Source organism: Polyodon spathula, chromosome 34 (assembly GCF_017654505.1).
Source record: "Polyodon spathula isolate WHYD16114869_AA chromosome 34, ASM1765450v1, whole genome shotgun sequence".
Lineage (NCBI taxonomy): Eukaryota > Metazoa > Chordata > Actinopteri > Acipenseriformes > Polyodontidae > Polyodon > Polyodon spathula.
In genome coordinates this window covers 5267614-5294982 of record NC_054567.1, presented here as the reverse complement: position 1 = coordinate 5294982, position 27369 = coordinate 5267614, and the positions used below count along the sequence as shown (strand labels likewise).

Genomic DNA, 27369 nt, shown 5'->3' with positions numbered 1-27369 from the left:
AAAGTGTATTTTGCTTTCTGTGCTTTTCTGCTTCAGAAGTTTTATTTGTTTGTTTATTTATGAACGTTTAACAGAAAAGCTCAGTTTTAAAAATAGTCACTAATTTGTAAGTGGAATGTGGAAGTTGAGTAAAATACACAGCTGGGCCCCCTCTTAAACATTTTAAAGCTAAATGAAACAGCTTGGGGCTTGCATTTGTAACAACAACATTTAGAAATGCAGAGAACCTGCCGCAATTCTGCTTCACATGTCCCAAGCTTCTGGAAACAATGTTTTACATTTTAAATCAATACAGAAGAAAGTTATGTCATGAGATATGTTTTAAATGTATTTGAGATATCTGTAAATGAAGATCTTAATTTCATTTTGAGATCTAAAAATCAAATGGAGGTCTACAATTAACTTACACATCTCGAAATTATTTAAAGATATCTCGAAATTAACAGGAAGTCATTGCAAGATATCTCTAAATGACTTCCTGTGAAAGTGCTCTGTTTTGAATGGACTTCCTGTCCATTTAGAGATACCTTTAAATGAACAGGAAGTTATTTAGAGATCTTAAAATGTATTTGAGATATCTTAAAATAGATAGGAAGTAATTTCGAGATCTTAAATTTGAATTTCAGGTATTTGAAAATAATTAAAAGCTATCTCAAACATTTTGCGATATCTTTAAATGATTTAAAGACATCTGAAAATGCATTTTCGATATCTCAATCAAAACTCCATTTTCGATACCTCAAAGTAGTTTAGATATCTGGAAATGATTTAGAGATATCTCTAAATATTTAGAGATATAAATGAATTTGGGGACTCTAAAGGATCATTTGGCTTGCCATAGTTTTACACTGAAGTGTTGGTAGGGGCTGTTTGGTGGGTTTCATGGCATGGTCACTTGTTCTGTATTTAGCATTCTGTGGCAGCAGATTCGATGTAGGTGCTGACTGTTTATTCAGGTCTCTTCAGTGGCTGTGTCTTGGAATGAGTGCACCAAAGTGTGTAAACTGTAAATGAGCGGGGATGTGTAAAAGAGCAGTATGTGGCTGCTGATGTGCTTCATTGTGGCATATTCCCACCCTGTCATCTGGAAAATCGAATCGGGTTACAGCACGGATTAACATCTAGGCTAGCCTGCCGAGAGGGGCCTTTTATATATTATTTAAAAAAAAGGGTTTGGTTTAAACTCCGTGGAATTGAGAAATGAGATTAAGTGGTTTACGGCAAATTTCAAAGCTCTGCTCATTGGTTTTTATGGTGCCGGTTTGCAGTATGGGCTGGAGCTGGTGTTTTTGACTTATGTTGGTTGAAGAATCTTTTTATTATGTAAAAATGGTCTAACATGGACCATGTGTTCATGTGTTGACAAGTATGGTTTTCTAGTTAAAAAGGACACAGGCGTGTGGAGTCTATTTTATCCAAACTGTGCCTTAGTACCACCATAGTAAAATGTATAAAACTGACTTTATTGTACAGAGGAATGCTAATAAGTGAATCGATAATACATTGAGCAAAAGAACGGAGGTGGGTAGATCCACCATTGTTTAGACCATTAAAATAGAACCCAACTTTTATAAAAATCTGTAGGACCAAAAAACAAAACAGAACCTTTGAGTCCAGTGGCATTATCTTGAATTCTCCCTGAGACCATTGGGTCCAGCAGCAGTCAATGCTAGGCATTCCAGAAGTCTTAGAGGCTGGACCCTTCTGGTCCACAGCGCTGTTGTAGCTTGCAGTCAATGGCATCAGTTGTTAGCAGTACATGTAATTTGAACCAAACAGTCTGCTATCTGCAATGTTAGTCTCTTTTCATGCCAGCCTGCATGCGTAGCAAACTGCTAATCAATTCTCGTTCCATGTTTTCCAACAAGAACAGTTACGAGTATTTATAGATTAGGGAAAGTCATTTAGTAAGCAAGCTGTGTATGTGGGGTAAAACGGGCAACAAGTGCCCCATAAGCTGGCACATGAGTATTGTCGACCGTTATATACAAACAAACTATAGTCCTGTAGATCAGAAGCAATCATATCCAGCATATTCTACCACAACACAGTGGAGTCAGCTGTTTGTGAAACCTGGCGGGGAACCAAGACAGCACATGGAGTCTACATACTGCCATCCATCTGTCAAACCGGTGTTCAAACCTGTCTGAGCTAATAAAACAAAGACAGAAAATCTGCCTGCAAAATAAATATCTGTGCACACCACACTTATATGTCATCGCTACTTAGAAAAGCAATAACAAAAAAAAAAAAAAACAACAAAGGCAACCTTTCGAAGATATTTCCTTCATTTCAATCTATGAATCTTCTGAGGAAAGCTGTACTGTGTTTGTGAATAAGTCTGCGAATGACTCTCAGGATGGCTTAATAAATGTACAAGATTTCTTCAGAAACCAGTAAGTGTACTGTTTAAGTTATTCTTTCATCACTGTGTTACTAATACAAAAAGGATAGCTGTTTATGGTACAGGCTGGCTAATGTAGTAATCAATTAATGCTGATAACAGTAACGAAGCATCTTTGCCTCGGTTGTAACTCTTTCAGTCTTCATGTGAACTTGTTATCTGCCAAGTCAGGATTGCAGTCACTATAAGACTGTATACACAGGATGCAGTCTAGGCCTTGTACCCAGGTATTTTTAACTTTACAAGATTTGGTTTGCCTGCTTTCTCCTCAGCATTGCAATTGTAATTTTCCCTTGAATCAGAGCCAAAGGAATTGGGGAGGGTCTGTGCATTTTCGAATGAATCATAGTTTCCCAGTGTACCTTATTTTCCAAATAAAGGTACAGAGTATTTTTATAAAATGTCCCCAGACCTTTAAAAGTCAATGAAATAAAGCTGACGCAATGTAAAACAAAAATAGTAATCGAGAGAGACACTCACATGGACGGCTGCCAGGCACAAAATGTAAAGCCGGTTTGCTGAGCTGTGGGGTGCCGGTTCTGTACATACTCCATGCTGATGCTGTTTGTAAGAAAATTCTTCTGTTACTTGAGAGGAACTGCACACAAAGCACATTTATACACAATACCTTTCAACTAAAGGACCTTTTTCAGCAGTTGATGAATTTTTTATAACACAGAGCTATAAAGTACTTCTGGCACTGGAGAGACAGAGCAGCTGTTAAAGACAATGCTTTTTCTTTTTTTCCTGCTTGAAGTATAGATATTTATTACACAGTACCACAAAATCACTTCATTGTGTTTAGGTTGGATAATGCTTTTTACCTGGAGTTTCTTTAGCAATTTAAAAATAAAATACAGTTTTACCTAGAGTAGTGGTATTGCCAGTGTTAGTGCAATGTGTGCTACCAGTTTACTAAGCACTCAGACTGGATTGTTGTTCTTTTGATAACCTTTAAATTATGAAAAAAGGGGGAAGCATGTAATTGATTTTGTGCGGAGAATTAAACTTGACCAGTATACGAATGTAACTGTTCTACAATTAAAATATTTACAAGCAAATGTAATGTAGTAGCATAAAACTGTTTGTGATTACATTTATAGCAGCGCCATTTTTTGTGTCAGTAAGGTCTCACACTGAACAACACACCTCATAGAAAACGGAATAATCCGGGTTCAACACCCCTCATAGGAAACTGAATAATCCGGGTTCAACACCCCTCATAGGAAACGGAATAATCCGGGTTCAACACCCCCCCTTAGAAAACGGAATAATCCGGGTTCAACACCCCTCATAGAAAACGGAATAATCCGGGTTCAACACCCCTCATAGGAAACGGAATAATCCGGGTTCAACACCCCTCATAGAAAACGGAATAATCCGGGTTCAACACCCCTCATAGGAAACGGAATAATCCGGGTTCAACACCCCTCATAGGAAACGGAATAATCCGGGTTCAACACCCCTCATAGGAAACGGAATAATCCGGGTTCAACACCCCTCATAGGAAACGGAATAATCCGGGTTCAACACCCCTCATAGGAAACGGAATAATCCGGGTTCAACACCCCTCATAGGAAACGGAATAATCCGGGTTCAACACCCCTCATAGGAAACGGAATAATCCGGGTTCAACACCCCTCATAGAAAACGGAATAATCCGGGTTCAACACCCCTCATAGGAAACGGAATAATCCGGGTTCAACACCCCTCATAGGAAACGGAATAATCCGGGTTCAACACCCCTCATAGGAAACGGAATAATCCGGGTTCAACACCCCTCATAGGAAACGGAATAATCCGGGTTCAACACCCCTCATAGGAAATGGAATAATCCGGGTTCAACACCCCTCATAGGAAACGGAATAATCCGGGTTCAACACCCCTCATAGGAAACTGAATAATCTGGGTTCTCTGGCAGTCACCACCAACTTGTCATGGGACAGGGTAAAAAAAAAAAAAAAAAAAAAAAAAAAACCATTCGCAAAACCATACGTTAATTTCCGTCAGTCAGACAACACTGACCCCTCTCTGGAGTTTCCATGCAAGCTGTGATTAAACATGTAATTGCTTATTTTATACTGTTGTGTAATACTGAGATATGTCATGGTCCTCAGCTTCAATGTCAGTCTATTGATGGCTCTAATTTGAATTTACTACCATGGCAGGAATATATGTTATTGAAATACCTGTTACATTTTAATAAGAAACACTGAGCTCAACAGTGCAGGAAGGTTTATTGCAGGGTATAGGAATGTCTGTTTTCTTGAACATAATACGGTGCTATTAACAAAAGGCAGTGCGAGACACAACAGTAGTTTTGGAGCACTGAAATCAGGCTGAACATGCATAGCTAGCATAACCATGTGGCTTGTCATACGCAGATTCCTGTTGAGTAAGCCAAGTGCGACATTATACTGTAGTACAGGAGGAAGGGGAAACTGAAGCATACTAATAAGGCAAAAATGCAAGCCAGACAGAATAAAACAGCATGCCTTATGTTAGCAAAAGGAAATATTTTGTTAAATGCAGTTTGTTCAATTAAAGCAAAAGTAAATGAAGACAACTTTGCAGTTAATTTCTTACCTCTTTAATATCCTAATGCATACGTTAGTTATCATTAGCTATTGCTGTTCTGCTTGAATAATAATTTAGCATGCATGGTACTTTTACTATTCCAGTAAAAATACCCTTTTCAAAACTGTGTGCTTGTGCAGATGTGTTTCTAGTGGGTGCTCATTCAGGGGTGCAGTGAGTTTGGTGAAATGAGTTGTAGTTTACATGTATGTGAAGGAAAGTGGTTTAAAAGCAGACCATGCATGCATATTATCCTCACACTGCTGCCCGTATGTGCTGCTGCTGCATTGAACTGCGCTTGTTTAACTGAACAGCAGCACTGAACAGGAGTTAGAGACAGCAGCAGCAGCAGCAGCAGCCTGGGGGAAGTTTTTACACAAGAGTCCATAAAAATAACTCGGCAGAAGTACAAATATGCTTCAACTGAGTTTCATTATTTTGGCCATTGATGGCTATATTAAAGTCTTAGCCTTCTGCACATTGTAAATATAATTTTATTGTTGTATTATAATTTAAGGCTCAGATTGTAGTCTCTGGCGCAGGCCCACACAACCTAATTAAAGTGGCAACACAAGTCTTTTTGTTGTCATGATTTGTGTTCATTTTGCTCCTTTGTACACTGTTGATGGCTGCCGTGGAATGACCCCATAATTAGGGTTTTGAGGTTTGAACTTGTAAAACACTACAAAGATTTCAAAAACTGTGTTTGTTTGCCTTTAAACTTCCCTCACTTGACCTTGTTCAGGGCCTGTTTACTGTATTGTCTTGTGAGGCACCCCTCCAGTCTGTGCTGCTGTTTGATTTGAGCTCAGCTTTTGGGATTGTTCAACAGCTAAAAACTCTCTTGTGCTGTCCAGAAAGAACCGGTCAAATCGGTTCTTTTTACATGAGGTTTTAAAAAAAAATAAGCCTACCCTACCGATAATTACCTGATTTTGAAAAAAAAAGAAAGTCTTCAGCACTGAAGTTGATTGCCTTTACCATAATCTTCCCATTCAGGTGAACTGGGATGAGCAGGAGTAACCAGGCTCATATTTACTGTGAACCATCACACAGCTAGCAGTGTACCTGTGAATCCACTTTGACATATATACTTGAATAAGATTATAAAAATGTATGAGGTTTTTCATGTTACAAAGATTTTGAATTTTTTTTAAATAAAACAAGACATGGCATTTACTTCTTTGGCATTTACTCCTGCTGGCCTTTGATGCCTTGAAGAGAAGAACTACTCATTAATAATGTGTTTAAGGGGCAGGGGAGGGTCAAATATCTAGGCTCAGCGAGGCCCCCTCAAGTCATTATTAATGAACTGCTTTTTCACTATGCCAGTCATCAGACACTAAGAAGAGTAAGAGCAGAACTCTTTCTACAGGTCTGCTATAAAAGATAAACTTTACTGTTTTTGTGTGCTTGGTTTCTATTTAAGACATAAAGAATGTTTCTGTCCATTGAGTAGGGATGAGATCCCCTGCAAAGGGCATGTATTTGAGATGGTCTGTCTGTCCAGCCGTCCATCTGCTTGGCACACATGCATATATCTGGAGAACCGCTGCTCCAGTCGTCACTCTTGTTATTAACATTATTTAGCATTATTGACAGCATTTACACTTGCCTTTTTGTATGTGTCTGGAAAAGCGCTTAACAAATTGTGCTTAAACATTTCATTGCTAGTTCTATTTTCATTTTATTGATCGCTCTGGTTTCGATTTTTCAGCTGGGAATGTATGCCACTGGCGTGTTGTTGTTTTACAGTTTGTTTTTCACATTGATTCAGGTGAAGCCTGTTTATCCTGTCAGTACACTGTGCTTGATGGAAGGGCTTGGTTTGCTATTGCTTCCTGTGACACAGGTCACAGAACTCAACCTAGTTTCTCATGAGCAGAACACAGCTCTGAGTAAAGAAAATCAAAACCTGAACTTTAGTATACGATAGACATGTTAAAGAGAAACTGGCTTGTTATCTGTATACAATTATCACATCCTGATGACTGACTTCTTGAAAGTGGGAAGTTTATATCACCCCTGTGGTCTCCGAACGTGTCAGAATCATGGCCTGCCCATACTGTACACCAGTGTCACCGTTATCCTGCCCGCTGCAGCACTCCATACACTGAAGAACACTCACTCATTTTGCACATTGAGAAAGACATTTGTCAAGAATGCAATTTCACATTACTACCTCCTGTGCATGTGTGCCTCAATAAGAAATACCACAGTGTGGTGGTTAGAAGTGATTCCCAGAGCTATTTAGAGAAGAAATTATATGTTAGGAAAACTCAGATTTTATTACCCATGCCAAGTTTCTCTTTAAAGGACAACTTTTTTTTAAGAGCGAACTGCTTAGATGATCAAAATTTAAAAGAAAGCACATTCTCCTTAAATCTCGCGCTCCCCTTTTATCTGTCATTTACGGCAGTGATCGAATTTGTGTTTCCTGGAGTATATGAAGGCATTCTGTTTCCCTTTCACTGGCAGACACTTGAACAATGTGTAACGGTAAAACTAATTTGACAAAACAAATGAAAGTGTATACTACGTGAGGGGCACTGTTGTCATGTTCTGTTCCAGCAGCATCTCTGTTCTCCTCTTAAATCTTGAGTACTGTTGTCATGCACGCTGTGTGAGGATTGGCACTGCTTTAATTAGCCTGCAGGAATTGCTTAGAATTTTTTTTTTGGAAGATTTCCACACGGTAAATTAACCCTGTAGTGCTTCCGCTTATTATTCCGAAGTCAAGTTCTGCTAACAGTGTGGCACGCTGTTAGAAGCTGGCCGTGGAAACATCAGAGGATTGCAGTGTATCCCAAGTTTAGGACAGATGTCATTCAGATCTCTGTAGGTCATCTGAACATGGGAGCTAATAAAATAACAATCAAAGCAGGGCTGAAATGTGTGAATTTTTTTTTTTCCCTGGCAGCACATCCAGCAGGCAATTTTCAGCCAGTAGGAGGTTAGGCTAGATAGCAGCGTCAGGTGAGATAGCAGGGTTAAGCTAACGAGAGAAGTTTTCCTGGAGGAGCGAAGCGGGAGCGCCTTGAATAGGTTCTTTCCTGGTCTAATCAGCATAAAAGCCCCAGCTGCCCCTTTGGATCCCCTGCCAAGGTCCCTGTATCATCTTCTGATCAAATATTAATGTGTGATACTCTACTTGCTTACTAATCCAAAGCCAATTAATATTATCTGTCAATTATTTACAGATCCTGAGGTGCGACGGCAGTTCCCTGATGACTACAGCGACCAGGTTCGGAGTGTGGAATTGACTGCGTTTTTGTGTGCATGGACAGTTTTGTTTTTGGGGAGTCACTCCTCTCCAGCCTGTTCAGTGTAATGCATGGGTCACAAGATTGATGATTTATTTATTTTTCATATGTTAGAATGCTTAAAGGGTGTACTCCCAGAAAAACATATATTGAAAGAGCAATTACCTACCTATATATATATATATATATATATATATCTATATATATATATATATATATATAGATTATAGATATATATATATATATATATATATATATATATATATATATATATATATATATATATATATATATATATATATATATATATATATATATATATATAATATAGATAGATAGATATAAACATTTCTATTTTATTTCATAGTTTTAGCAATCATTCTGAGTGATTCTGTTGCTCCAAAATTGAACTACCATTTTTCTTTGAATCTGCCTTTTACCTAGCTTTGAGTTGCTTTGAGCTTCTCTGACTGAACAACCTTCCGCATTCCATTCAAATCATGTGACCGTATGACCTGCCAGCGCCACCTACATATACAGTGAGGGTAGGCGAGGAGTTGAAAGGTCACATGAATTGAGTGGAAGGAGGAAGGCTGTTCAGTGCAGGCACTTAGGATTCTTCAGACAAGCTCAAAGCAGCTCCAGTTGCATTGAGATGTAGAGAAAAACGGTGTGAAATGCAATATTGGAGCAACAGACACAGAAACACATTTAGAGTGACTGCACACACCACAGAGTAGTAAGAAATGTGAACCCTGTTTAAAGAGCTTCGAAGCTACTTGCTTGTTAAGTGGTGATGTCCAGTCAAGGTACACAATAACACAATACGCTCTGTGATGTTTAGTTGTTTTGGAAATTATTTTGTAACAGTGCCAATATGACCCGAGATATTTATCCATGTAGCTTTGCATACGTTAAGAAAATGCTTTCAATATGTTTATTATTATTATTATTTTTATTATTATTATTATTATTATTATTATTATTATTATTGTTAAATCTGAAATTGGTTGTGCCTGGCTGATGAAATATTTGTGAAAAGGTCTTTTAAAAATCTGTACTAGGCTTAGGTTAGTAGAGACTCATTTTCTCTGCAAGTAGTAACAGCCTCTCTTTTTGATAATCTACCATAATTATAGTTATATTTAAAATTCTGCACTATCCTCAAACTTATTTTTGTGTTATAAAATTGACATATAACTTTATGTTCTAATTAAATACTGTCTAACTCAGAGTTTATTGCTTTATAATATTTTGCATATAAACATACATAATAATGGAGATTAAATTAACCACAGCTTGTTTCATAAACAGCAAACTAACTGCAGCCGTGGCCAGCAATTAGCGACCTTAAAACGCAAGGAGAAGTTCAGTATTTCAGACTTTCAGAAGACGCTTTTCTCATTGTCAGTGATTGGTACTGAAAAGAGCCTGTAGATTGAAGATGCCTGTAAAAGCAGGGAATTGCATCTTGTAATTCCAAGTTTTTAATCAGTACCTCCCCGGTTTAAGTGATTTCTGACAGTTTAAAAACAGGGGAATATTTGGAAATCCCCTTAAACACCAGTCATCAATGAGATATTTACAGTGTCAATACTTAAGGCTGCAATTGTGTGTGTGTGTGTGTGTGTGTGTGTGTGTGTGTGTGTGTGTGTGTGTGTGTGTGTATATATATATAAAGCATTGAAAACTTGACACTAAAAGACTGATCAAGGATGCATCATTCTGAGTGTAAAGGCCAAGACTGCTGATGCAATACCTAGTTAAGTGTGAAAGGGATCAATTCACACTTTCCCTAAGGGAAAATGGTTAAAGCACACTTACAGAATTTGATGGTTTTATTTCTATTTCAGGGAACCAGGGTTTCACTCTTATGCACATTAAAATGTAGTTAACATTGTAAGTAACTAATCATAAACCACGATTTGCAACACCCTAAGAACATTACATTTACAGTATTTGATTTAGAAAATCGAGAGGTGCCACAAGCTAGCACGTGATTCTTGCCATTCAAGCTCCTTTCTGGAAGACCTGTGAAAGGAGCCCTGGGAAGCGTCACCAGCAGCTCCTCAGATGAGTGTTCTGTGAGGTATGTCTCCAGATGGGAGATCAACTAGAGAAGATCTCAACGTTTGCCTATGAGAACGTGAAGAAGGCCCAGCACGCCCAGAAAAGATGGTATGACTAGTTTGCAAGGTCCCGTACCCTAGAGGCAGAAGAGCAGACACTATTACTTTTACCAACTGAAGAAAGCAAGCTTCTCGCAAAATGGCAAGGTATTGAGGAGAGTGGGGCCAGTCAACTATGAGATAGAGGTGCCTGAAAGAAGCAAACTTTCCACATTCATTTGCTGAAGAAGTGGATCCCCTGACAAGCCAGGGCACACAAAGGATGGTGGAACACCGTATTGCTTTAAAAGACATTAAATCAAAATTCGACCCCTATCCAGTGCCACGCATTAGTGATCTGGTGGAGCGCTTGTGAGAAGTCCTGTAAATCAGCACCCTGGATCTTTGTCAAAGCTGTTGGCAGGTGTCTTAAGCCGAAGAAAGCCAAAAATATGCAGCATGTAGAACGTATTCTGGATTTCACCAGTTCACCGTGTTGCCTTTCGGTCTTCATGGAGCACCAGCGACCTTCCAAAGGTTAATGGACCAAGTACTGCAAGGGACAGAAAACTATGCAGCAACTTACCTTGATGGTGTAGTCATCTATAGCGATTCCTGGGAGGACCATCTTTCCCATGTGTCATCCGTCCGACAGAGGATAAAAGCATCTGTATTGACAGGGAATTCCCACAAAGGAGTCTTCTCGAAACCAGAAGCATGTTACCTGGAATACGTCCTCAGAAGAGGAGTCCTTAGGACACAGATAGAGAAGGTGGAAGCAGTTTGGCACTTTGCAAGGCCTACAACAAAGAAGCACGTTGGGTCCTTCCTAGGGTTAAGTGGGTGGTATAGAAGATTTGTGCCGAATTTTGCCAGCAAAGCAGCACTTCTAACCTATTTGACCAAGAAGACAGGATCCAACAAAGTGGTCTGGACGGAGGCCTACGAAAAGTCTTTTAGTTAAAGGTTTTATGTTCAGATCCTGTTTGTAGTCCTGATTTGAAAAAGTTGTTCACAGTGCAAACTGAAGCCTCAGCAGTTGGTCTTGGAGCTGCGTTGTTGCAAGCAGAACCAGAGGAGAAAAGACCAGCTGCTTACATCAGCGTTACACTGTTTCCATGAGATGTCGGATATTCAGCGTCTGGCTGAAAAATGAAAAATCATTATAAACCAAACACAGAATTACATTTTTAAATTGGAAGGTTTACTAAAAAAAAAAAGAATCTTCAAATAAATACTTGCAATCTAGTTGTCAAGGCTCAGCTGTTACCATAGATGCAGTCTGAAGGGAAACGGAAGCTGTGACTAGCACTTGCACAAATTTGTAATTTGGAGCGAGTCGCATAGCAATTAAACAAAGAATTTCAGCATGACGGGATCTATGCAGCTGACGGACAAAATAATGATCCATTAGCGGTTGGTTTATTTTTTCGAAAATATGACTTGTTGGGTGTATTATTATACTATGCTAATTCTTTGGTTTATTTCAAGTGGTGTAAACTTTGCACTGAAGCAAATGCTGTTTTGGTTTGGAATGAATCTGAATGAATGAATCTGCTTTGCTTAGTGTTTAAATACTGAGAAACACCAAGCTTGTTGTATACTGGAGCCCTGCTTGTGCAATGGGATTGAAATACAATTCCTATTGCTTTTTTAATGGGTAGAGTTCTGTCTGTGTAATTTATTATGACAGCCCCACAATAGTAGAGCAGTATAAAAATATGTATTTTTCATTTTATCTTGTATTTTTATAGTGGGCATGGGCAATATTTACGTACGATATTGTTACTGCCGCTAGCGAGAAATTACGGTAACTAAATTTTTCTTTGCTAGGTCTGTTTGTCAAAATGTAAAAAAAAAAAGAAAAAGCAGATCATGTTTAATAAAAAATATGTCCAGGTAAAATATGTTGTATACTTTTTCAAGGGGCTCTGGGAATAAATGCGTTCTGGATATGTTTGTTTTAAAATGTAAATTTTACAAGTAAGCAAAATGAAAACTATGTTTATTTTAAAATAGTATATTTATTATTTTAGATTGTTCCAGGTTGAAGGAGCCTAGTTGGGTAGCCTACTTTAAATACCTCGGGTGTTCGTTTGAGTGCAGGTACTGGTCGGTGCGGAGGGGAGTGCAGGTACTGATCGGTGCGGAGGGGAGTGCAGGTTCTGATCGGTGCGGAGGGGAGTGCAGGTACTGATCGGTGCGGAGGGGAGTGCAGGTACTGGTCGGTGCGGAGGGGAGTGCAGGTACTGATCGGTGCGGAGGGGAGTGCAGGTTCTGATCGGTGCGGAGGGGAGTGCAGGTTCTGATCGGTGCGGAGGGGAGTGCAGGTACTGATCGGTGCGGAGGGGAGTGCAGGTTCTGATCGGTGCGGAGGGGAGTGCAGGTACTGATCGGTGCGGAGGGGAGTGCAGGTTCTGATCGGTGCGGAGGGGAGTGCAGGTACTGATCGGTGCGGAGGGGAGTGCAGGTTCTGATCGGTGCGGAGGGGAGTGCAGGTACTGATCGGTGCGGAGGGGAGTGCAGGTTCTGATCGGTGCGGAGGGGAGTGCAGGTTCTGATCGGTGCGGAGGGGAGTGCAGGTTCTGATCGGTGCGGAGGGGAGTGCAGGTACTGATCGGTGCGGAGGGGAGTGCAGGTTCTGATCGGTGCGGAGGGGAGTGCAGGTTCTGATCGGTGCGGAGGGGAGTGCCGGTTCTGATCGGTGCGGAGGGGAGTGCAGGTTCTGATCGGTGCGGAGGGGAGTGCAGGTTCTGATCGGTGCGGAGGGGAGTGCAGGTTCTGGTCGGTGCGGAGGGGAGTGCAGGTACTGGTCGGTGCGGAGGGGAGTGCAGGTTCTGGTCGGTGCGGAGGGGAGTGCAGGTTCTGATCGGTGCGGAGGGGAGTGCAGGTACTGATCGGTGCGGAGGGGAGTGCCGGTACTGATCGGTGCGGAGGGGAGTGCCGGTTCTGATCGGTGCGGAGGGGAGTGCCGGTTCTGATCGGTGCGGAGGGGAGTGCAGGTTCTGATCGGTGCGGAGGGGAGTGCAGGTTCTGATCGGTGCGGAGGGGAGTGCAGGTTCTGATCGGTGCGGAGGGGAGTGCAGGTACTGATCGGTGCGGAGGGGAGTGCAGGTACTGATCGGTGCGGAGGGGAGTGCAGGTTCTGATCGGTGCGGAGGGGAGTGCAGGTTCTGATCGGTGCGGAGGGGAGTGCAGGTTCTGATCGGTGCGGAGGGGAGTGCAGGTTCTGATCGGTGCGGAGGGGAGTGCAGGTACTGATCGGTGCGGAGGGGAGTGCAGGTTCTGATCGGTGCGGAGGGGAGTGCAGGTACTGATCGGTGCGGAGGGGAGTGCAGGTACTGATCGGTGCGGAGGGGAGTGCAGGTACTGATCGGTGCGGAGGGGAGTGCAGGTACTGATCGGTGCGGAGGGGAGTGCAGGTACTGATCGGTGCGGAGGGGAGTGCAGGTTCTGATCGGTGCGGAGGGGAGTGCAGGTTCTGATCGGTGCGGAGGGGAGTGCAGGTACTGATCGGTGCGGAGGGGAGTGCAGGTTCTGATCGGTGCGGAGGGGAGTGCAGGTTCTGATCGGTGCGGAGGGGAGTGCAGGTTCTGATCGGTGCGGAGGGGAGTGCAGGTTCTGATCGGTGCGGAGGGGAGTGCAGGTTCTGATCGGTGCGGAGGGGAGTGCAGGTTCTGATCGGTGCGGAGGGGAGTGCAGGTTCTGATCGGTGCGGAGGGGAGTGCCGGTACTGATCGGTGCAGAGGGGAGTGCCGGTTCTGATCGGTGCGGAGAGGAGTGCTGGTTCTGATCGGTGCAGAGGGGAGTGCAGGTACTGATCGGTGCGGAGGGGAGTGCAGGTTCTGGTCGGTGAGGAGGGGAGTGCAGGTACTGATCAGGTCAAGCGTTAAATGCTCTTGCAGAGCTCCTGTATGAGGGAATGTAGCCAGTGACACTGACATAATCTGTCAGCATTAAATCCACAAACACCTTATAAATGTCTCATGTGAAATATGGCTTAATCATGTTAATGATATATCTATATTTCTGAAGATGTAATGGTGTTCCCAGGCTAGTCTGGTCTTTAATGAGTTTGCACTCGCTGTGTTACTCTGAGGGACTGCATTTGCATCTGTCCCAGCAGCCAGCCCCCAGGTGGGCTTGCGTCTGTGTGTTTGAAATGAGCTGGGCTGTGTATTTAAGCATGACCTCAGGGAGTCTTGCTCATGTGCCCTGCTTGCAGCCATGCATACAAACTATTAAAGGCAGAGCAAAGGAGGAAGCACGTCCTTCTTCAGTCAAACCTAATACAACTGTTAATGCCACACATTGAAATGTCCAGGCCAGACTATAACAGGAGTCAATGGCTCCTGATAATAATACTTTGCACTTAATATCACTGGTGTTTAAGTTCCACATCACTTTGGGAAATAGAAGCATGCGATGAAAAGATTTACATTGAAGTTGCTGTGTTAAAACTATGCTAGCACTGTTTAGCAGACAGCTTTATTACATTTTTAATGATTACAATGTGTTGTATACACTATATATTGTGTAGTAGACTGAACACTACAGTACAGTGGTAGGGTTCCTTTGCAAACAGCTGTATTTGCTGTTATTGCTGATAAAGTCACGATTTATCCACTGAAGTAAAAGAGTTTGACTTCAATTTCATGTAATATAGATAGGATTCAAAATGTACTAAGATAAAGTTCTTTGTTAAATAGAATGGAACAATCCGAGACAGTACAAGCGTGGTCAGTGAGTTCCTGATTGATTTAATATGCTTTAGGGTTATGGTTGAGGTTGTGATTTAGTGATTAAATTCACTGGTACAATTTAGAAAGCATCAGCGTGCACGATGCAAGAGCTTCTACCCATGCATTAGTATCCTTGACTGTCATTTTAGTTGTTTTTATTTTCCCTTAGTGTTGTGTTTGGAATCATTCTCATTGGTTCCAGGTTCACCGTTGAGCTATCATTTTTCTCTAAATGGCACCCCTGTCTGATATGTAGTTCTTTTACACGGTCTTGTTTACACAATGTGCCCTTTCCTGTTTGGTGTTTCTTTTGTAAAGATGATCAAAATGACGAGGTAAAATTTAAAATAAACTGTGAGGTTGATTTTGATCAACCTATACCCCACAGCACTGGGGAATCGCCTGGTTATCACAGCATCACCACTAACAATAAGTGGCTGGTGCCGTTTAGGGGATGCGCTGGTGCTGTGCTTAAAAAATCTGTGGCAGGGTATAGGCTGATCGGATCAACCTGTAAGTTAAGTAGACAAACGTCTTGGCTAGTGCCTTCATCAGTAAGAAGTGAAATAATGCTGTGCAGCATTCTCTCTCTGTCTCTGTTTCTCTATTTCTCTACCTTGTAAATGTCTTTACATTTCCTTCAAAGATGAGCATCAGTGGGTGGTTTGTTGGCATTTCTTATCCTCCTCTGCTAAACAAAGCTGGTACAGTTAATCACCTCTCCTTGTTTGTGTGCTGCTTTTTTCAGTGTAAATTATTTGATCAGAAGACCCCCTCTGTTCCTGTTGGATGTTTTGTAACCGAGGGTCCTTTGTTCCATACAGTAAAAGAATCTGTCAAATTATTGTGCCTCAGCTTTAGAAACAGAGAAAAGAGGTTAGGTTGACATCCAGGAGTGAATAATGATGACCAGCCTTTCCCTCTCCCTTGAGCCATAAAGCTGCTGCAGCCTTTATAGAAGGAAAGAGGGGGATGAGAAGATAGGAGGGATAAAAGGTGTTTCAGCACGCACACATACACGCGCGCACGCACTCACACACAAAACTAGTCCCAAAGATGTATGGCTGTTGCCCTTGTCGTCTGCGTGGTATGATAATCCATTTTGATCTACTCTATCTTAATTGTCTTCTAAAGACAAATGGGTAGTAAAAGTTCATCAGTCTCCTCTCTCTCCTCATTTACAGGCTGAATAATCACCAACGCCACTGCCACAGAGAAAAAGCCTTTCTTTTCTAATGCCGGAAGTAAAGCCGACCGTGCATTTATTAAAGAAATCTTTCTCCCTCATTATTTCAGCCGCCCCTAGCCCAGCTTTGATAGATCTTGGCGTTTGTATGAAAAATGTAATCTGAAATGTAAATAAGCTGTTTGATACAAAGCAGTGGTATAACGAGCAAGATCTCTGGATTTTACAGTTTTTTCTGTTATAATTAAAACAAAGCGAGTTTCACGCGCCCTTGTCGTCCCCCCCCCACGTCCTCTTTGACACAACCTAGACGACAGTGACATTTATGCATTGAATCTTTTAAATTAGGCAGCTAGTGCATGTTTTCTCAAACTGAATGCAATGTGGTACTTTTGTAATGTTGAAATTCTTTACGTTTTTTTTCCTCTGATGTCAGTGTGATAAACATTGTTTTAGGTTGCTAGTGAAGATGCTGGAATTAGTCTTTAATGAGCGAATATTCAAATGAGTGAACTCTACAAAGAAAGTCCAAAAGTAGTCCAGAAGTACAAAATGAAAATCCCAGAGCAAGTAAAAATACTAGAACAGAGAGAAGTTTAGGAATACAAAGAACAAAGATGTAAGCACTTACAATACTTTCAGATTTGTTTTATTTATTAGAAATGTTTTGGTAAAAATGAAAAAAAGTAAGTCTAATGAAGGTGATTTAATGAGCAGACATTCTGAAAAGAGCTTTGAAACAGATTTTAAAGTTATAAGTGTAAAAAATTGTCAGAGTGTTAACAATAAAAAGAAAAATGACAGGTACGTTATTTAAACAGTTATAGCGTCACTTAGGGGCGTGTCACGCTGTATTTAAACAGTTATAGCGTCACTTGGGGGCGTGTCACGCGTATTTAAACAGTTATAGCATCACTTGGGGCGCGTCACGCTGTATTTAAACAGTTATAGCGTCACTTGGGGGCGCATCACGCTGTATTTAAACAGTTATAGCATCACTTGGGGGCGTGTCACGCTGTATTTAAATAGTTATAGCATCACGTGGTGGCGCGTCACGCTGTATTTAAACAGTTATAACATCACGTGGGGCGCGTCACGCTGTATTTAAACAGTTATAGCATCACGTGGGGCGCGTCACGCTGTATTTAAACAGTTATAGCATCACGTGGGGGCGCGTCACGCTGTATTTAAACAGTTATAACATCACGTGGGGGCGCGTCACGCTGTATTTAAACAGTTATAGCGTCACTTGGGGGCGTGTCACGCGTATTTAAACAGTTATAGCATCACTTGGGGCGCGTCACGCTGTATTTAAACAGTTATAGCGTCACTTGGGGGCGCATCACGCTGTATTTAAACAGTTATAGCATCACTTGGGGGCGTGTCACGCTGTATTTAAATAGTTATAGCATCACGTGGTGGCGCGTCACGCTGTATTTAAACAGTTATAACATCACGTGGGGCGCGTCACGCTGTATTTAAACAGTTCCCTCAACTTCATAGCTGATTTCTTTAAGCCCTGGAATTTTTAAAATCTATAACAGTTTAATAATCTGCCTTTTTAGTTTTACATTGTCGTAGCATCACGTGGGGCGCGTCACGCTGTATTTAACCCAAAGCGGCCCGTTTATTCATTGATTGTCAGGTCCAATATATTTTCACACACTGTTTATTTTAAACATGATATTTAATTTTTTTTTCTCAATAAAACAGGTTTAAAAGGTCATCAGTACTGCATCTCCAGCCAAGCCCCACCCCTTGTTTGCTGTATTTTTCACATACCTCTTTATAGATGTGCATACTGATAAATCCTCTCCTGATCACTTGTTTTATCGCCAAACTCCTCAATAATGTGATCCAAGTCATTATTTTGTTACTAAAACATCTCAAAGCTCTGCACATGTCTGTGATATTCTTTGAGCCCTGGATGCGGAAGCAGCTACCTCCTTTGTTTGTGTCTGTGTTGTATTTGTGGTGCATGGGGCGTTTCTTTTTTTTTTTTTTTTTTTTTTTTTTTTCCCGGCTTCATTCAGCTGCTAGCGGTCTCACTCGGCCATAGAGGTTTTTTTTCTGCTTTTTCCTGAGAAAAAAACGACTGGAGACCTGTGCTTTACGTCTTTTTGATGATGTCGGACAGGGTCCGAGATCGGACTGGAAAGGGAAAATTGTAATGTCGGACCTACTTATTCTTTAAGTGATCCCAGTGATTCAGCATCAGCAATAATGCAGCATGTGTGATGCTGTCTCCTACCAAGGCTGTCTCCATATAATTTCATACTGTATCATCTGGTCCTAGTTTCTGTGCTGCACTTAAAACATTGGCATGGGTTAACCTTGTCAACTCCTTTAAGTTTTCAAGTTTCTAGATCCCTCTTTGTTCTTGGCTAAATTGATTCAGTTCCCCCAACTTCATAGCTGATTTCTTTAAGCCCTGGGATTCCTTAAATATATAACAGTTTAATACTCTGCCTTTTTAGTTTGACATTATCACATAATTACTCTCTGTATTGTCACTTAGAGTCCTATTCAAAAAGCTTGTACTTTTCTGTTGAGTGTTAAAGTGTTCTTGAATCCAATATACAGCTATGGCCAAAAGTTCTTCATCACCTAGAATTTTAGGATTGAGACATTAATTAAAAAAAAAAAAAAACAAAATAAAACCATATGAACATAATTTATTTATTTTATTGAACATTGAAACTACAAAACTGGAGTGCAAAATTCTACTGGAAGACCTAATAGTAGTACAGTATTTCATGTTTGATTTTGAAATGGAAAACTGCAAAGCGGTGTGTAATTCAATATGATTCAGTAAGTCAAAACATTATTCAGCAGGTTTCATTCAACATTATTAAGCAAAATTAGTTAATTCTGTAGGGGGATGCAAAACATTCGGCCATAACTGTGGACTGTTGGAACTTAATTTAAACGGCAATTCACAAGAATCAGCGCTTGGAAACAATTATGCTTGTAGATCTATTAATAGCCAATGGGTGAGTTTTGTGGGTATTTTTGTATAACAATCCGCTTGCCTGCTTTACATTAGGGATGCTACTCGTAAACATGGAGACAGTGTCCGTCACTAACTGAAATGAGGAAGAGCAAGGGAAATTAGACTATACTAGTAGAAGTGGATTGTAAATATCCTAGTAAGGGAAAGTAAAAAAAAAAAACAAACAAACAAATGTTTAACATGTCATTTGAATCTGCTTGCTCTTAAAATAGATAATAATATCATCAATCTTTTCTGTTGTGCCCTTCCGTTCATTATGTAGGCCTTTGAAAGTTTTTTTGTTGAAACATGATATCCTGTCTCTATCTTGGGTCAGACATCTCTGTTAGCAGTCCAAGCTTTCGGATACTCTAGTGTATGCTCATTGCCTGTCCTAATCAACCAGCTGCACCCTATTACTGATGTGCTTTTAGCCCGTGCTCAGCTTTCACCCAGAAGACACTGCTGAGGTGCACATGTGACAGATTTCTTGAGAGTAAAGCACGAGAACTTTCTCTAATCTGATGTGTTTCCGGATATCGTTGCATGATAAAAACACCTGAGACCTGTGTAGCTAATGGAAGTACAAAACAGGTAAGATTTATGACATGATTTTGTTTGGCACAGTGAATTTAAGAATTAATATGTAAGTATTTAAAGCGATGAACTTCATTAATCGCCAAATGCTGTGGCACAGAACTACCAAGGTAGGCTGTACTACATGAAAAAGCCAGCCTCACAGCCACTGGATTTTTTTTTTTTTAGATTCAGCTAGTGTACTGGCAATTTTGATGTAATCATTATCATTAAGCTTTGTATAGGAACATTGGTACTCATAAATAGTTTGGATGAAATATACCCTTTTAATATTAAATGTATTAGAATTTCAGATCAGCTTTATTTAGAATTTTCATGCAGGATTTGGAACACTAAAGATAGCAGGTACATAGCCTGCTCCAAAGGTTCCCAAACTGGGGGCAGTGAGGTGGTTTCAGGGCACGTGATACATAGAAATACGAGCCTGACATCTAACAAAGATTATTTACATGGACACTGCTGCCAGGTGCTGAGGGTTATTTTCAATAGTCAAGAGACAAGAAAGTTTGGGATCCCTGGACTAATGCAAAATCACAAAGAAATAGCAAGCACTGTGTTTTAATGTTGAATCTAGGAAATTACCACTTGGAATATAAGTGTTGCAGTTCCATCCTTGTGCATGCTTGTAGGGATTGCGATGGACTGGGGAAGGCTCTATACTAAGGGCTCCCATTTGTATGGGCGAAGATGTGCTAACCAAGGTGTGTAAGGGATGCTCGGTTTGGATTTGTGAATGGGAAAGGAGTAGGAAGGTTACCCCGACTCGTTTAACCATGTCTTCGTACTGTATTTCCACGTACTAAAGCTCTAACGCTTCAAGATATTCTTCAGACTTGGTACATGGCTCTATTCTAGAATTTTCTTGGTGAAGTTGGATCGTGGGTATAATACAACAACGCATGTTTTAACTCTTACAAAACTGCCTCTGCTTCAGTGTCAGTGACCTATATTGCATAAACATTTTCAGTTAGTGACTTGATATTTGCAGGCTAAAACATGGTGGTTACCTTCCCTAATATTGTTGCCATATTGAGGTCATGTAATGTAAGTTCCTGCTACTGTATATAGGGCCACTACACATATATTTGGTACATAACTGTATTTTATGTGTTTCTCAGATAAATTATTATTTGTTTATTTAGCAGATACCTTTATCCAAGGCGACTTACAGAGACTAGGGTGTGCGAACTTACAACAACGTCTCACCTGAAAGACGGAGCACGAGGAGATTAAGTGACTTGCTCAGGGTCACACAGTGAGTGAACCAGGATTTGAACCGTGGACCTCCTGGTTACAAGCCCTTTTCTTTAACCACTGGACCACACAGCCGCCTAGTTCTAAGTCCCATTCCCAGTGTTGTCCACTGAACTTGAAAGTTTGTGATTCTGGTCATTCCCAGTGTAAGACTTTAGCATTTGCTTTACTCATTGCTTTAGCAGCTGTGTTGCCTCTGGTCATCTCTTTTTTTGTTTGATTGGATTTTTTTTAAAGTGGAATTGGGCAGAGTTTTTTTTTTTTTTACTACAACCCTATAGAAATTCTGAACTGCTATTTCCTGGTACCACATCGCTTCCTGTGATGGATGGCAGTCTTGTTTCCTTGTGTCTGTTTTTCCGGCATCTTATTCAGACCTTCTAAATATAACATGAATGCAATGAACCATAACAAAGCCTTTGTGTACTGTGCAGTGTGCAGTGTTTGAAGAAAGTATTACACTTTACTGGCAATGCCGGTACTTACAACCCTGTGCTTTTCATATAGTATTACAGTATCCAGCCACCTGAAAATAAGCTTGGTTAAGGTAGCTGTGTCTCAGCAGTCAAAGCGTACAGGACCTGGTTCATTTCAATGTCCAGCTGCTCCTAAGCAAGTTTAAAGACATACCAGTGTCAAATGTTTTTCAGCATATACGTTGCGCATGAAGGCTGCTTTTAGCGAGGTTTCATTTTGTAGCTCATTCTAGTGACAGCCCGTGGCTGAGACAGATACCAAGCAAACTGCTGTTTTGTTGGGGATGAAAGGAGGAGGCATCTGGAAGCTCAGGAGCTCCAGCGAGCGCTGTACCCGGAGAAGTCCTTGGTTCTTCTAGTTTATCTAAACAAGCTTGACTAATCCCAACTATCTAGAGGGATCCACTGTCAAAACAAGCAGCAGGCCCTAAGGCAAAGCAATCCAGCTAGCAGTGAAGGCAGGAGTATCCAATACTAGTGAGCGCACATTGGAGTCTTTCTGCTTATGCATTGAAAGAGAGAAAGAGGGGGGATTTGCATAATGCCTTTTCATTAGCAACTTCGTGCAGAGCTGAGAGAGGCCCGTGTATATAGATCCAAGGCTACAATGTGCAGTCTATAGGCAAAGCATTGAAGGACCCAGCCATATTGGGCTGAATAAAAGAGCCTTAAGTAGAGCAAAATGAGTGAGGAAACTGGGATTGCCGCATTGTCTGACATCTGCTGAACTTCTTGTTAGTTTTGTTCTAGTCAATTCTATGTGTATGTTGGCGAAACCTGAGCCGGCCCTACATGAGTCCTGTTATCCTCCTCGTGAATATTTATGCAATGGGCCAGTGGCTAAGCTGCCCTTTGCTTCGGCCTGTTCCCATTTTCAATTCACTCCTGCATTTCAAAAAGCTAAATCTATGTTTGCCTCGCTTTTCAATTTTTTTTTTGTAATTCTCTTCAGATTTGCATAAATTGAATTCTGAGCTTTCAAAGTATTAGATTAAAATTCTTCTTGTTTCGGCCTTAAAAACTGGCACATGCATGGATGAATATTGATGAAGTGGATATTCATACTAAGATATCAGGAGAAAAGGCTAAATTTAAACATGAGTACATGCTAAATACACACATCTCAAACAAACGTGTATTTGTGTTGCATCAGTTCAGAATATCATGGGCTATCCATTTATCTTTAACAGTTGAATGATATATAAAATGTATTTTTTTCTTGTTTATTTCCAGTTATTTTGAACTGAACATTTAACAAGTGATGTACACAGGCATATATCACATCACATGTTATGTTATTTGACAACATATAAGTGTATATGATGTTCATTTTTCTTTCTTTATGTGCATGTATCTTTTTTTTATATACCATTTTTGAAAGAGAAATAAGTATGCATTATCCAGCCAGATTCCAGCTTGGTTTCTTTATTTTATCAGCAGTTCAGCTTGTGAATGCAGTAACAGTCAGAGCTGCTGAACTGACACAGTTTCTATTATAGCAGGGAGTCCCTGTGGGAGCGGTGCAGTGCAAACAATTCAGCACGGGCCCATTATCTGCTGTTTCTCTGTGTGCTGTAAAAAGAAGGGGGCTTCTGGGAGCCCTGTCCCCTGTGTGGAGCATCCCTGTCGTACTTGAAGGACTGGTGGCAGGGAATTTGTGGCCTTGGGGTGGGAATGTGGAGGAACTCGGCTGCAATTAGATTTAGAAGAAGAGAAAGGTTCAAGGATTTGAGGTTCTGCATAAAAGGATAAAAAGAGGGAGATGCCCTTCTGGCTGTCGTTGCCACCATTGGAAAATACAATGTCAGATTTTCTGTAGGCATTTCTGTTTTTATACTTACTTTCTGTTGGTCAGGTTGTTATATGTTGTTTTTGCCCTGGGATTTTATTAGGGTTCATACCGCTTAAGGGCAACCCCTGCTATTGCCAGTTTTGTTTTATTATTTTCTCACCTTTTTGTCGTGTGGGAGTTTTTTTGTGTCCCTTATGGCAGCATTTCTTTGAAAATGACTCCTTTTCTGAATTTATTTTAATTCATGTTTAAGCAATGAATATTCAAAGTCACCCAAAACAATAATGAGTTAATGGGTACTTTCCATTTCACTACAGTCTTTGATAATGGATTGCCAGTTTGTCAAAGTGTTGTTGTATCCAGCCATGATGTGAGTACCTGGCTTAGTGAAGCAATTCAACAAATGCATCATTTTCCATTGCTACTTCCTTCAGATGTAATTCTTGATTTGTACAGTTATCTGTGATTTTAGTGACTGATATTAGGCAAAGCAGAAGATAAACTAGAAGAAGCAAAGCAGACGCCATCAGAGCTTCCCTTCACAGCTCTGCAAGCAACCTGAGCATCTCCCCACCAGAGGCTGCAAGCTGACCTGGAATTGCTAGGACACACATTCATGATATTAGTAATGTTCAAACGCTGCTTGAAATGTATTCGTTTGCAAGAGGTCTCACACAAAGGAAAACATGGCATAAATGACGGCTGAAATAAATAAGAGACTGTACCGTACCTCGCTGGTCTCCCTGCTTCGGCTATTCGCCCTCTTCAACTTATTCAAAATTCTGCTGCTCGTCTGGTATTCTCCAAACCTCGCTACTCTCGTGCTACACCTCTACTCTCACGCTACCCCTCTGCTTCGCACTCTCCACTGGCTACCTATATCTGCTCGCATCCACATCAAACTGCCCTTTCTTATCACCAATCCCTCGTGTCTCCTTATATTCCCTCTCTCCCTCCCTGCTCATCCTCTACTGGCTGACTTGTTATGCCTTCTCTTCTCACTCTTCCTCTCGTGCTCGCTCCTTGTCTTCACTCTTCCTCTCGTGCTCGCTCCTTGTCTTCACTCTCTTCCTCTCGTGCTCGCTCCTTGTCTTCACTCTCTTCCTGTCATGCTTGCTCCTTCTTGTCCCCCTGTGGTGGAACCAGGACTGTAAAGTCTTTTAATGCTTTCTGCCGTCTTCTCAAAACCCACTTATTCAACCTTTATTTGTAAATTCCTATTTATATATCTTTTTGTATTTGTTCCTTTGTTTATATTTATTTTGCATGTATTGTATGTATGTGTTTTGCATTTTGTATTGCCTGTAACTTATATACTTTTATATTTTGTTTAATTTATTGGATAAAAGTGTCTGCTAAATAATTAAATAAGTGTTTCTCTCTGTTTAAAAGATAATTTGATGATCACCAGGTTTATTTAACTCTGGAACACAACTTTTTTCAACTCGTTCAGAATTAGAGAATATTGTCATTAATTTTTGAAGAACATTAGAATATACCATATTTGTTCCAGCACTATTGTGATGTGGACTAATGTAATAATCTGTTATCTAACAATAACAAGAAAACGCTCCACGATTCTTTAAAGAGAGTAGTCTTTGAGCTTTGTCTCTCAAGTTTCCATTGGGGCACTGCATCTTTTTGTTGATGCTGTACATAAATCCCTCGGTGCAAGAAAAAACAGCTTGTAATTTTCAAAGCATTTGTCATTTGTCTGGGTCCTGGGCCCAATTATTTTGAAAAACTTTGCCATGGTAGTCCAGTGTAATCAATGAGCTGTGTGTAACCATCAATACATTCAGTGTTGGGACTATTGATCAGAGAGGATTATAGACAGCCTGTGCAAGGTGTATAATGTCAGTAGTGTTTGATTATGAGAGAAGCTGGGAGCTCAGGGGCCTGGTACCAGGTGGTGTGTGTCCTGGAGCTAGCGATGACAGGGCTGGGCCTCGTCTCCAGTGGATTGAGGTTCATGCCCTGCACTTTAGCAGTAGTGACTTTCTTCTATAGATGAGCTGTCAGTTCATTACAGGCGGGTGAAGGTATATCAAGTAAGTTGTCACAGCCTTTTCAAAGACCCCTGGTTCAATTAAAATCGTCTGTAAAATGTGGTGTGGTGGGGTGGGGCTTAAGTACAACTGTTTATTGTTTCTTTGTATAGGCCCGATGCCTCTGTTTTTATTTTCAGCTGGTTCCTTGCGATATACACCTACCTAAATGTGCAGCTGTTGCTCACATAATGGGCTAATGCTATTCCCATCCCTTAATTACGAGTCTCTTTGTGATAAGGCTGCCTATGACAGCACAAGAATACCGTGGCTGTCCTCTACATGAAATCCTATTAAAATACCTTTCATTCTGCTGTGTACCTCATGGTTACACACAGTGCCGGGGCTCCTGGGCGCAATAGTCCTAGCCAGAGTGGAACTCATATCTTTCCTCGCTGAAAGGAATTAATGACGCAGTTGAATAGGCAAAAAGCTGCCATGTTGTTCAGGAATTGTGTGAATGATGCTTCTAAAAACCAAACATCATAACATGGAATTGATGATGCAAAAGTGATCTGTTCACCAAGTATGACCTCATAACTTGTTTAAAGAATGCTTTGTTAGTACAAATGTTTGATGCTCATTTCTGATGTTTGATGTTCTACACTGCTGTTGCCTCCTTGACAACCGCCTAGAAAAGTTTTTTTTTTATGAATAACCAGCTTTATTTCATTTTTGACTGAAAAATCACCTCAAATCATTATAAACTGATCAAAATGTTGTTTTGTTTTTGTTTTGTTTTGTAAGAAACACAAAATAATACAATGATTGTTTTATTACACACAGAAAATGAGCACCTGGACACAAAGCAAAGCGTTCCAGAATTCAGAGTTGTTGCTTCTGTGTGCAGTGTTATGATTTGTGACTCATTCCTCAGTTTAAAAAGCTGCTTCAGGGCATAGTCAATGTGGCTTCTGCTTCTATTTGAATTATACAAACCGTGGCGTATCCTGATACTGCCACCCTGCAATGTTTAACCCTGATCTGTTGTTTGCAGTGATGGTATTAAGTGGGTTTAGGAATCACTCCAGCTGGAGGCAGTTAAAGGGCATTTAGACCCTAGCGTTTGAGTGAAGAACTATTGGCTCGATTTCATCAAGCCCTTTACACCAAAGTAAAATAAAACTAAACAAGTAACGAACCAGCACAGCCTGTTTAGTTGAAGCGCTCAAAGGTGTGCTGACATCGGTTCTTTCCAGTTACGTACCAGCTTTTCTATCACTAACAATGATGTAAAGACCTGGATACATCTAGCCTTATGTATTTAAAAGGCAACACCAGTATTGAAAGGGTTAAGATCAGATACTGCTCAAATCCATGGATTGTCCTTTGGACTTTGTACTTCATGAGAAGTAGTTTAAAACATGTGTAGGCATTATAGGATGGTGCAAAACCCAGATGAAGTCTTTTTATAGAGCATGTTATTAACACTCTTAAAAAGAACAGAGCACAATAATCCCACTGCAGCGAGCCCTGTGCACTGGAATATAGATGATTCGGTGCATCACTTGGACTTTAAAAGCAAATTTAGACACTTGTTTCATTTGAAACCTCTATAAAAGTGTGACTAGGGAGATTTGGGGATCGGCTTGGCAGGCCACATCCTTTTATTTCATTCTGAATGATTTCACTGTGGGAGAGTGGTGCCTCTTTTGGGGCAGATGTATGCAGCAAAAGCCAAACAAAAACTACCCTGGCTATGGTTTGATGGGTATACTTTTCATTCATTGTGTTAGGCACATACGCCCTCTTAAACACGGTAAAGTGCATGCGGATACATTTCACACAACAAAAACAGTGGCTCGATGCAGTCAAAACCCAACCCATTGTGCTCCATCGAGCAAGTCATCAGATCGAGGGTCTTGCTTCTCATACTGTGGAACTTGTTTAAAAATAAATGAAGTGAAAAGCATCAATTCAGTTAGCATTG

At 40.7% G+C, this 27369-nt stretch overlaps 1 protein-coding gene across 5 annotated transcripts in view; it reads left to right on the top strand.

The window, feature by feature from the left end:
- The window catches only part of LOC121303610 (DENN domain-containing protein 1A-like), a 313333-nt gene that overhangs the window by 59688 nt on the left and 226276 nt on the right, over positions 1 to 27369 (top strand). For all 5 annotated transcript variants that reach the window (XM_041234403.1, XM_041234405.1, XM_041234402.1 and 2 more), the window contains exon 3: positions 8182 to 8225. In XM_041234403.1, the coding sequence (XP_041090337.1) occupies positions 8182 to 8225 (44 nt within the window). The remainder of the gene's footprint in view (positions 1 to 8181; positions 8226 to 27369) is intronic.